At 45.7% G+C, this 11,807-nt stretch overlaps 1 protein-coding gene across 1 annotated transcript in view; it reads right to left on the bottom strand.

The window, feature by feature from the left end:
• Positions 1 to 4,886, bottom strand: part of slc27a4 (solute carrier family 27 member 4) — a 50,732-nt gene extending 45,846 nt beyond the window's left edge. The window contains exon 1 of the mRNA XM_048613393.1: positions 4,311 to 4,886. Within this exon, the coding sequence (XP_048469350.1) occupies positions 4,311 to 4,471 (161 nt within the window). The 5' untranslated portion in view covers positions 4,472 to 4,886. The remainder of the gene's footprint in view (positions 1 to 4,310) is intronic.
• Positions 4,887 to 11,807: the final 6,921 nt, after the last annotated feature.

Here is an 11,807-nt window from a genome sequence, read left to right on the forward strand (position 1 = left end):
CCTATGATGCTGCTTGGCCTGCTGTGTTCATCCAGCCCTGCACCTTGATTAAATCAAATCCTGGTTGTGAAATGCAAGCTGGGATGCCAGCTAGCTTGACAATGCAACAGGCGATCAGGAAGTAACAAAAGCGTGATAATGGTTTCAGCAGCACATAAGTTCTACCTTTGCTGGGTTGAGTGGGCCACTGAAATGTAATAACTGCAGCCCTATCCCTTTCTCCAGTTAACAGACCAACTCTTCAAAGTGACATTAAACTCCCAGAGCAGCAACAATATACAGATGTACAAGTACACACTTCACATCTCACTGCTAGGGAAATTAAAACCAAATGCTGTCCAGACTGCAAGGAGGAACGTATGCACTCTTTGGGAGCTTTCCTGTTTATAATTCTGCCTCTTGTGCATTCCTAGTTTTAACCATTCAGCCATTGGCAGCAATGCCTGAACCCCACACTCCAGAATTTACTCCCTCAATCTCTCCACCTCACTTCTCTCCTCTAAAACCTACCTCCTTGACCAAGCTTATGGATATTTGACCTCAGGTGGCCAAGTGTGACTCTGCTCCCCTTAAGAGACTGGAGGTGTTCTGTCACACTAAAGGTGCTACATAAATATACATTCTTCCTATTATTTAACATGAACTGCTTGACACTATGAGCCCTGGAGACATTACTTCATTCGCATATTCTAACCTCAACCTAGCGTTGCATAAAAGAGACTAAAGAGGCAGGATACTGATGCTCCTGGGATGCCAAATGACCTCTTGGGTGCTATAGTTGTCCCCCCTACCCTCACCATCATGGAAGTCCCACGCATTTAAATGCAGTGACAATCTTCATCAGACTGAGCAATAAGTTTGCAGATACTTCTGCACTGCTGGCACAGCACTGCAGTGGCCCATCTGTTTCTCTTCCCTTTGCCAACTATTTATCCAATTGCCTTCCTCCCTCCCTCTCCTTTCTCGGAAGAGACAGGCATCTCACGGGCACAGCTGTAGGTGCTCCTACAGTCTCCTGAGCTAGGTAGGCACTCCCAAGGCTTGTGCCAAGACAGCAACAGCCAACAGCTGGGGAGTGGCAGGTTGGGCATCAGAACCAAGCTGTAAGCCACCCATTGCTGTGATCTAGAAAGCTGCACTCAAGTCAAAAACTGCACCCAGAGGCTGCTTTTCGGAAAAGACTCAACATTGGTGAGCTCTATATTGGGCATTAGTTCACATAAAAATCGACACTGGGCATGGGGGAGGTGGAGTGACTAATTTACTAACATCTCTACTCCATTCAAAGCTCAGACCAATGCCTTTGCCAGTCTGCTACCATACAATTCAAATGACGTGTGTTTCTGTCAATGCTGACAGTGGAACACATGAGTAAAAATTTCTATATCAACGACAGCACTAGTCATCCTCAGCTCAACAGGTAATACACTCGAGTCTTTGCCCAGAAGGCTGTAGGTTCAAGACCCACTTCCACGTTTTTGAACACAAATAAATCTAGCCCAGTACCTCAGGACAGTACCGAAGGAGTGCTACAGTGTTGGAGCTGCTGTCCTTTCAGGCAAACAGGGGTGTCTGTCTGCCCTCTCAGCTGGGCACTATTTGAGAAAAACAGTGGTAAAGGGGCCATGGTGCCCTCATCAACATTTGTCTTAGAGCTCTTCATCTGTATCTCTCTCCGCAGCTGCTGCCACACCTGCTGAGTTTCTCCAGCATTCTCGGAGTTTGTTTCAGATTTCCAGCATCAGCAACATTTTGCTTTTAATAGGACTTTAGCCGATGCCCAAACAAAGAAATGATCTAAGAGATAGTAGGAACTGCAGATGCTGGAATCTGAGATAACACAGTGTGGTGCTGGAGGAACGCAGCAGGCCAGGCAGCATCAGAGGAGCAGGGAAGCTGACGTTTTGGGTCAGGACCTTTCTTCAGAAAAAGAAATGATCCGGTTGTGGGATGTTGGCATTGCTGCTTAGGCCAGCCTGGACACCCTACCCAGTAGTGCCCACATCCCAGGAACAAACAAAGAAAAACATACAACGAAGTAATAGGAGCTGTGGGATCATGCTGTGCAAATGGACTGCCACTTTTTCTACATTACAACAGTGCGGATACTTTGGAATGGCCTGAAGTTGCAGAGTCTAAATCTTTCTTTCTCACTCCTATCCTTCATCATGGTTCATTGGAAATGTATCACAGAATGGGTACAGCACATAAGGAGGTCATTCAGTCTGTCAGGGTCATACTGGCTCTCTTAACAGTTAATCAATGGGTCTCTCAGCTCCTCCATTTTCCCCACAAACATGCATTTATTTTCTCTTCAGATAATTATCCAAATTCCTTTTGAATGCATTGACTGAACCTGCCCCCAAGAGTCTCAGGCAGCAAATTCCTATTCACTATCTGCAAGAAAATTTACTCCCTCCCCCAAACTTCCTCATGCTATGGTTATTTCTTTTGCCAATCGTCATAAACCAGAGGCCTCTGGTCGTTGAACTTACTGCCAATGGGCAACATTGTTTCCCTGACAACCCTGTCTTCTTGATATTACGTACGTGTGTCAAATCTCCTCATGACCTTCTCTTTCATGAAAGAAAACAGTCCCACCTTCTCCAATCCAGCCATCCCTGTGTCATAGCGCTTCCTGAGTTTTGTCCCCGCACTGCAAGCCCATTTTGAGGCTTGAAAATTGTCAGCTCTAGTGAGTGATTGGATGATGGTGAGGTAGAGGAGATGGAAGCACAAGACCCAGTGGGAGAACGAGAGGGTTGGCCGCAGGTCTGCCTCAGAGTGTTTGACCCCCAATTTAGGTTGATACACTACTTCGGGGTTGCAACCTATATCCCCTCGGCTCAATCCTTTTATATATTTTCTGCACATTTTTTTCCAATGCCTTCACAAAGAGGACATATCATGGCCGAGTTTGTTGTAAACAAAAACCCTTTTTTTTGACTCTCTCACTATGCAAAGGCATGTCCCTTGAGGAGTGTTGCCCCAAAGGGCGGGCAAGTTAATTCAACTTGAAGAGGAACACACTGTCCAACACAGTCTCAGGAAGCACATCAGAGTGTGTTGGAGTCCATACCCAAGAGCATCCACCCAGACCACAACCCTATCTCCATAACCCCTTAATTCCCATTGCTAACCCACCTAGCCTGCACATCTTTGGACTGAGGGAGGAGACCACAGCACCCTGAGGAAACCCACACACAGACACGGGGAGAATGCGCAAACTCCACACACACACAGTCACCAGAGGCTGGAATTGAACCCAGGTCCCTGGTGCTGAGAGGCAGCAGTGCTAACCACTGAGCCACTGTGCCACACCAAAAGCATCTGTAATTAGAAAGTATCTACCTCTGAGCCAGGATGTGGCATGGTAGTAGAGTTCCCACCTCTGCGCCAGGGGGCCCAGGTTCAAGTCCCACCCCCTCGAAAGGTGAGCAATAAACATCTCTCCAGCCAGAGACTAATCCCTGGAGCAGTGCTGCAGGTTAACTGAAGAGGGACGAGGAGGGCCTGACTTCAACTCCCCTTGGCCATGATTAATAACATCTCTGAACAGGTTGGGGGTGGCATGGTGGCTCAGTGGTTAGCACTGCTACCTCACAGCACCAGGGACCCAGGTTCAATTCCAGCCTCAGGCAACCGACTGTGAGGAGTTTGCACATTCTCTCAGTGTCTACTGGGTTCCCTTCAGGTGCTCCAGTTTCCTCCCACAGTCCAAAGATGTGCAGGTTAGGTGGATTGGCCATGCTAAATTGCCCTGTAGCATCCAGGGATGTGTAGCTTAGGTGGGTTATAGGGGGATGGATCTGGGTGGGATGCCCCAAGGGCCAGTGTGGACTTGTTGGGCTAAAGGGCCTGCTTCCACGCTATAGGGATTCTATGGAAAGATCTAGACTGCCACCAGTTCTGAGGAAGGGTCACTCCACCGTAAACACTGACTCTGATTTCTCTCCACAGATGCTGCCAGACCTGCTGAGCTTTTCCAGCAACTTCTGTCTTTTTTTTGTTGAAAGATCTGGACTTGGGAGATTTTCAGGGTCAGTACCTCTCTCTTAGGGTAAGGGGAGGAGGACTCCTGTTGGCTTCCTCCAAACCCCCCAGTGGAGTTGAGACAGAGTGGTATCACTTGACAGGTAAGAGGACAGGGTGCACAAGCCGGGGGTGGGGGTGGGGGTGGGGGTGGGGATGTAATGACTGCATTGCAACATTTCCCCACCCACAACCCTCCCTCGCCCACGCACCTAAGCTGCAATAAGCCCCATGCCTTCTCAAGGGCAAAGGGATGCGACCGACTGTAGCATACTCACTGCACGTCCCGGCGGATGGTCTTGAAGAAGACGCCGAGGAATGTGCGACCTCCCGAGGCGAGGTAGAGAGCGCAGCAGGCGGCGGTGAGCAGCGGCCACGGCAGAGCGGTGAGAGAGCGCAGCAGCACGAACACAACCGAGCAAGTCGCCAGTCTCCACATCGCCCAGCCCAAACTACACACAATCACAGGAGAGAGAGAGAGAGAGAGAGAGAAAACAGGGGGAAGGGAAATAAAGGCGCAAAACAAAACCAAACCCCCACCACCCCGCTCTCAAAAACAAAACCACAGGAAAGGCAAGGGAGGCTCCAACAACTCCAAAACAAAAAGGATAGTAGAGACAGACTCCAAGCTCTGCTTCTAATAATTAATAATTAAAACAAAACAACAGCGCGGAGTTCAGCCTCAAACTCCTGCAAGCCGCCAGATCCTCCAAATAAAATCACATGAAGATATCTCCCATTCCCATGTTTCTGCAATTCAACTTTCTAAGGTGATTTAAATTAAAGATAAAATTGATTCGGGAAGTAAAAAGCAGCAATTCCCCCCCCCACCCCCCCGGTCAGTGGGTTTCCTTGCAATCTGTCACTTTCACGATGTACTTTGTGCTACCTAGCGACCTGCGCCGTTTATCGTGACCTTCCCTTTCCTCCTTTGTAAGCGGTTTGATTGACAAGGGACAGTAACTGCCTTCCCTGGGCTTGTTTGGGGGGGGGCAGGCGCAAGGCAGGAGGGGGGGACATTCGGGAATTGTAGTTTTTCAATGGATAACGAATGCAAATACGAGTGGTTGCAAAATCTGAACGACAAACAAATGACACGTTGCTGGATTACAGACGGAGAGTTAAGCAGAGCTAAAGTTGAAGGGTCCTTTGCAAGAAGGAAGATTCATCCCGGAAGTGCAGTTATTTCTGGGTTTTTTTCCTCTCTGCAGAATTGCTTTGGGACTTGCTGAGTATTTCCAGCACCTTCTGTTTTTAATATTGTGTTTGCTTTCTGTACACGCCGGTGCAGTTACATTCCCCAACCCCTCATATGCAAAAAAAATATAAATTGTTCAACGTAATGCAGACTAAACCTACGCTTTTATATACTGTCCATTCCTACTGCCCTTTAGAAGATGGTGGTAAGCTGCCCTGTTGAAGCACTGCAATTCATTTAGGATATAAGGAGACCTGCAGTGCTCTTCAGGACTTCTAGGATTTGATTTGATTTATTATTGCCACATATACCTAGGTACCCGATACACAGAAAAGTGTAGTACAGGCAGATCATACCATACAAAGTGTGTAAGGGTAATAGAACAGAGTGAGGAATACGATGCTCTAGCTGGAGAGAAGATGCACAGAGAGCAAGATCAACAACAAGTTTAAAATTTGAGAGGTCCATTCAGAAGTCTAAAACCATGGGGAAGAAGGTGTTCTTGGATCTATTTGTTCACGTATACAAACTTTTGTATCTTCTGCCCAATGGGAAACTGGGGTGGTAGGGGTCTTTTATTATGAAAAATGTAGTGTTTGAGCGAAGTTAAAATAAGAATTCTTTGAGGTGAGGTAGAGGCACTGCTGGGATTTGAACCCAGGATCTCCAGTTTGTTAGGCAGATGCTTTAACCAACAGTGACAGTAATGGAGCAGTGAGATGATTTAGAGGCAGAGTGGTATGTGGCTCAGAGATTTAAAGAGGCTCACTGTGGAAAATGGACAGAGCTCCTGGTTGGATGAAGACCTTACGGGTTCTCTCTTTATCTGTTCCCAGACCCAAGCTGTTCAGTTACTTAGAGCCATTCACATGGTGGTTAGAAGACAAAGGCCTTTGTCATTGATAACTGGTCACTAGTCCATATACAATTGACCAAATTCTTGTCGCCATCCAAAGGCTCCATCTGAATACAGAACCCCTCAGCTTCAGTTCGTCTAAACCTAAACTTCAATTACTGTTTGTTTGAACAATGCTTGCCGTGAGTGTCATATTACTTGCTTTTCCCTTCAGAACATAAAGGACTAGGAGAGGAAGTAACCAGTTACCTAGCTTCAAAATCTCCCCACCCCCGACCTCATCCCAAGACCAGCACCCCCCTCTCATCCCGCCTCCTTGACCTGTCCGTCTTCTCTCCTACCTATCTGCTCCTCCCACCTCACTGACCAACCCCCACGCCCATTTCCTACCTACACTCACCTTTATTAGCTTCATCCCCACCTCCTTGACCTGTCCGTCTTCTCTCCACCTATCTGCTCCACTATCCATCTTCTATCACCGCATCCCCTCTCTCTATTTATTTCAAAGCCCCCTTTCCCACCCCCATTTCTGAAGAAGGGTCCAGACCCGAAACATCAGCTTTCCTGCTCCTCTAATGCTGCTTGGCCTGCTGTGTTCATCCAGCTCCACACCTTGTTATACCAGTTTGATTGTTATTTTTCTGGTGCTGAGCAGTAGTGGAACATTAATGTGTACTTCCTCTTTAAGCGCAATCTGACGTCTCACAACAGGCTGATCACATAGCTCAGATGTAGTGCAACTGGCTAATAATTACTACATGATCAACCTTTTCTATCCAACAAGATTGAATTTATCTTCTGTCGAAGACTTTGCATGGGCTTCCTTCCCAATTTGGTATCCGTAACTTGGACTGGTACTAATAAGAAGTTGGGCTGGTTCAAACGAAGGGTCTGTTTCAGTGCTGTATGACTCTATGACTCCCAATAACGTTTAATTTGGATAAATGTGAGGTATTGAATTTTGGTAATACAAACAAAAACAGGACTTATACAACTAATGCTAGGGGCCTGGTTGGTGTTGTAGAACAGAGAGACCTAGGAGTTCAGGTACATACTTTTTTGAAATTCGCATCACAGGTAGACTGGGTGGTTAAGTTTAGCACGCTTGCCTTCATTCTTCAGACCTTTGAGTGTAGGAGTTGGTTTGTCATGTTGAGGTTGTATAGGACATTAGTGAGACATCTTCTGGAGTACTGTGTGCCATTCTGGTCACTCTGTTACAGGAAGGATATTATTAAACTGGAGAGGTTTCAGAAAAGATTTACCAGAACGTTGCTGGAAATGGAGAGTTTGAGTTATAAAGAAAGGCTGAATAGGCTGGGGCTTTTTTTTCACTGGAGTGTAGGAGGTTGAGGGGTGAGCTTTTAGAGGTTTATAAAATCTTGAGGGGCATGGATAAAGTGAATGACAAGATTCCTTTTCCCTAGAATGGTGGAGTTCAAAAATAGGGGGCATATTTTTAAGGTTAGAGTTTGCACATTCTCCCCGTGTCTGCATGGTTTCCTCTGGGTGCTACAGTTTCCTTCCACAGCCCAAAGATGTGCAGGCTAGGTGGATTAACCATGCTAAATTGCCCCATAGTGTTCAGGGATGTGTAGGTTAGATGCATTAGCCATAGAAATTGCGGGTTTTAGGGATAGGGAAGGGGTATGGGTCTGGGTGGGATGCTTTTCTGAGGGTCAGTGTGGACATGTTGGGCTGAATGGCCTGTTTCCAAACTGTAAGGATTCTGTGGACGTAAGGGACAACTTTTTTACATAGAGAGTGGTTCATGTGTGGAATGTACTGCTTGAGAAAGTGCTGGATGCGGGCACAGTTACAACATTTAAATAACATTTGGATTAGTACATGAATAGGAAATGTTTGGAGGGATATGGGCCAAGCACAGGCAGGTGGGACTAGTTTAATTTGGGAACATGGTTGTTGTGGACTAGTTGGACTGAAGCTGTATGGCTCTCTGTGTCTCTAAGCAGGATTGGTGACTGTGAATCTACCCAAAGCATATTAAATGTTTCCAATATACGCAACAAGGACAACGCACTTCCTAATGTCCACAGGCAAAACATCCTCCTCAAAGAACATAACTAGATGACAGCTAATGAAACACTCGCATTGATACAGGACCATTAAAAAAAGCCACATGCTCATGTGAAATCCTTTCATCCCTGCTGAAACCCACCCTACTAAGTGGTGGCAGCCCTCCCGATAGCGTACTGCCTGGTTGACCGCTCACATCGCCAACCGCGAGCTGGTAACTGCGTCGAGTGTTGAAGCCTGGGATCTTCCGGGTGACCCTCAGCTGCTCAAGGATGGGCTGTGGAAGATGTGGCCATTCACTGTACGCATGGAGTGCAGGATACAGCTCATGACCCGTAGCCATCCAAGTCAGCCCATCATCCACACACACTAAATTCCTGCCTGAGAGACACCTTCTGGCTGGCATCACAGCTGTTCACATTGCACCATTTGAAACTATTGGATAGATCGTTTACTGCAATATCCATCTATAACTGCTTCTCCCAATGTTCAAATTTATTAGAAATTGGTCAATATCTAACAACGACAAGTCAAAACACAGAAGGGAGATAGAGGGCTTGGTGACACGGTGCAATGAAAACAATCTCTCTCTCATCGTCGGCAAAACTAAACAGCTGATCATTGGCTTCAGAAAGAAAGGAGGAGAACACGCCCCCATCTACATTAACGGAACTGAGGTTGAGAGAGTGAAGGGCATCAAATTCCTTGGAGTGATGATACCAACGACCCGTCCTAGACTTCCCACGTAGATGCGACAGTCAAGAAGGCACAACACCTCTTCTTCCTCAGGCAGCTCAGGAAATTTGGCATGTCCATAAGGGCCCTCACCAACTTCTACAGATGTACCAATGAAAGCATACTGTCCGGGTGCATATTGGCCTGGAATGGCAACTGCTCTGCCAGGACTGTAAGAAACTACAGAAGGTGGTGTGCACAACCCAGACCATCACGGATCCAACCTTCCATCCATGGACTGTATTTACATGGCTCACTGCCATGGAAAGGTGGCCAACATCATCAAAGACCCATCACACCCCAGTAATGATCTCCTACAGCCTCTTCCATCAGGCAGAAGATACAGAAGCCTGAACACACACACAAGCAGGTTCAGGAACAGCTTCTTCCTCGCCATTATCAGACTGATGAATGGACTGTCGAGCCTCAAATAATGTTGATCTTGCTAACGTTGATCTCGCCTAGCGCACACCCTGTGCAAAGTAACCTGTATGCCTCTGTCTAAGTCTTTTTGATCTGAACATCTTTGCTTACTATGATCTGTCTGTATGGCTTGTAAACAAAGATTTACACTGTACTTTGGTACACGTGACAATAAATCAATCAATCAATGAAGCAATTTGGGGAAAAAAAACACTGCATGCATGACACACCGTCTGCAGCACTTTGCATCCATTTCTTCCACCAAGTAAAGCACTGTGTAAAGCAACTACCATTTACAACAACAAACAAAGGTCAATGTTTCTCCGTCCTCCTTCTGAACCTGTCATCAGCATTAATCAGCCAGACATTCACATTAGCAACACAAAGTATTCATGGTTAATGATGCACTGACGGTGTGCAACACCTAACAGTAGCATCACACGAGTGTATGTCTCTGTCTACCATTCACCTCCACTTTCCAGTTTGGCTGTAGAGGCTGGAACCAACTTCGGTAAGTTAGCAATGTAAAAGTAATTGCTTTTTGTTCATCAAAGACACTTTATCAGGCCTGTTGCTCTATAAAATGTAGGTACAAGAGTGTTGGGTGGTTGCAAGGGATATTATCCATTCTATGCTCTGTCTTGTATATGGTTCTGAAAGGGTTAATACTGAGGAACGCTATTACCTCCACCACTATGGTGATGTCAAATGGACAAATGCGTTGAACAGCTTAGGATCTCGAAGGAGGGAGACTTAACATCTTGTCCTTCTCAAAGTCATTGTAACAATGTCTATCAGATTTATGTAATCCATAACTAGCTGCCAATGATAAGAGCCTCTTCTATTTGGACCAAAAAGTGGTTTTCCTCAACCACACTAGACTACATAGGCAAGACCTAAGAGTCAACCATATTGCTGTGGATCTGGAGTCACGTGTTGACCAGGCTGAGTAGGGGTGGCAAATTTCTGTCCCCAAAGCACAGATGGTTTCTCCCGTTGACCATCAGCAATGGTTTCATGGTCATATTGGATTCTTAATTCCAGATTCTTGTTGACTTCAAATTCCACCATCAACCATGGCAGGATTTGAACCCAGGTCCCAGAGTATTACCTGGGTCTCCGGATTAATAGTCTAGGCCATCACCTAGAGTGGTGGGGCAGTAACCTTCATCATAAGTGACAGCTCATATAGCGCAGTGATGTGGCATAGCCCGTACAACTGTATGCTCTTCATTCATTGTAACTAGAACCTCACCTTCTATGAATGAATATCACCTGAAACAGTCAGCCAGGAACCCATTGATTTACACTGACATCAGATCCTGAACAATCCAGACTCCAAATGAGTAGCTTTACCTCATTTCTCTGATTCAGGGACAAATATCATTTACACTGAAATGACCATGGCTGATTTTAAAATGGCTAGGCTTCTGTTTGTTCATTATTTGGAACAATTGTCTGATGATTTTAAATGGGTCAAAATAATGCTTTAAGCCACTGCAAGCTAATATCAGCTCTAATCCAGCATTTTATTTTAAATTTTCCTTGCTGGTTTACTACCCTGGTAGTTCCCAATTTGTGTTTTCTGACCTTGTATATTTGGAGGTAATTGTTAGACCAACCTACAGCACAAGGCCTGTCAAAGATTGCGCTAACTCTGTCACTGTGTCTAACATATTTTGTCTTCTGTGCTGTGTTGTGTCTCAAAGCTGGCTTTGGGCTGCATCCCAAAGGAAACAAGCTCTCCAACATGACTGGGATTTTCTTCACATGAATAAACACTTGTTCAGATCTGCTGAGGTCAAGAAAGGAAAATGTTCCTGTTTAACCCAGATTCTGAAATGTGGAGTCAGCAACACTTTACATCTGAGTGATATAATGAATGAGAATTTTGCTCATCTTTCTATGTGGAACAGTCCCTGGAGGAATCTCTGGATTGGAACAATGGGTTTGAACTTTGTACATGATTTCTTTGGGTGTGAGTTCTGCCCACCCCAAACTTTGGAATAATATCTCATTCTCTTTGTTGTCACTATGCAGGCTCTTATAGCCAACAAGTTTTGACCCTGTTCAACAGAGCGGCAGCTTCCAAACACAATAGCTTTCCTATGAGCTCAACCATATCCTAATATAAAATAAAATCTGTGGGATAGTGTGGACCCAGGGTTATAACGCTGATGTGCTCCAGAAGTAATGCAGCTTCCGCACTCTATATATACTAATTTGCTGCACACTGGCAGAACATGTTAATTTAAATTTAATTGTAAAAAAAATGCAATGAAGGCCCTGAATATTATTGCACATTTTAAACTTGTTTCTCTGAATCCAAAATGAGAAAAAGCAACAGCGTGCAATGTGCATATCCAGTATCTTGAGTGCGGTGATACTCACACAACACTCTCACATTGCATCAGAGATAGTAGGAACTGCAGATGCTGGAGAATCCGAGACAACAAGGTGCAGGGCTGGATGAACACAGCAGGCCAAGCAGCATCAGAGGAGCAGAAAGGCTGACATTTCGGGCCT

Source organism: Rhincodon typus, chromosome 28 (genome assembly GCF_021869965.1).
Source record: "Rhincodon typus isolate 14 chromosome 28, sRhiTyp1.1, whole genome shotgun sequence".
NCBI classification, from domain to species: Eukaryota; Metazoa; Chordata; class Chondrichthyes; order Orectolobiformes; family Rhincodontidae; genus Rhincodon; species Rhincodon typus.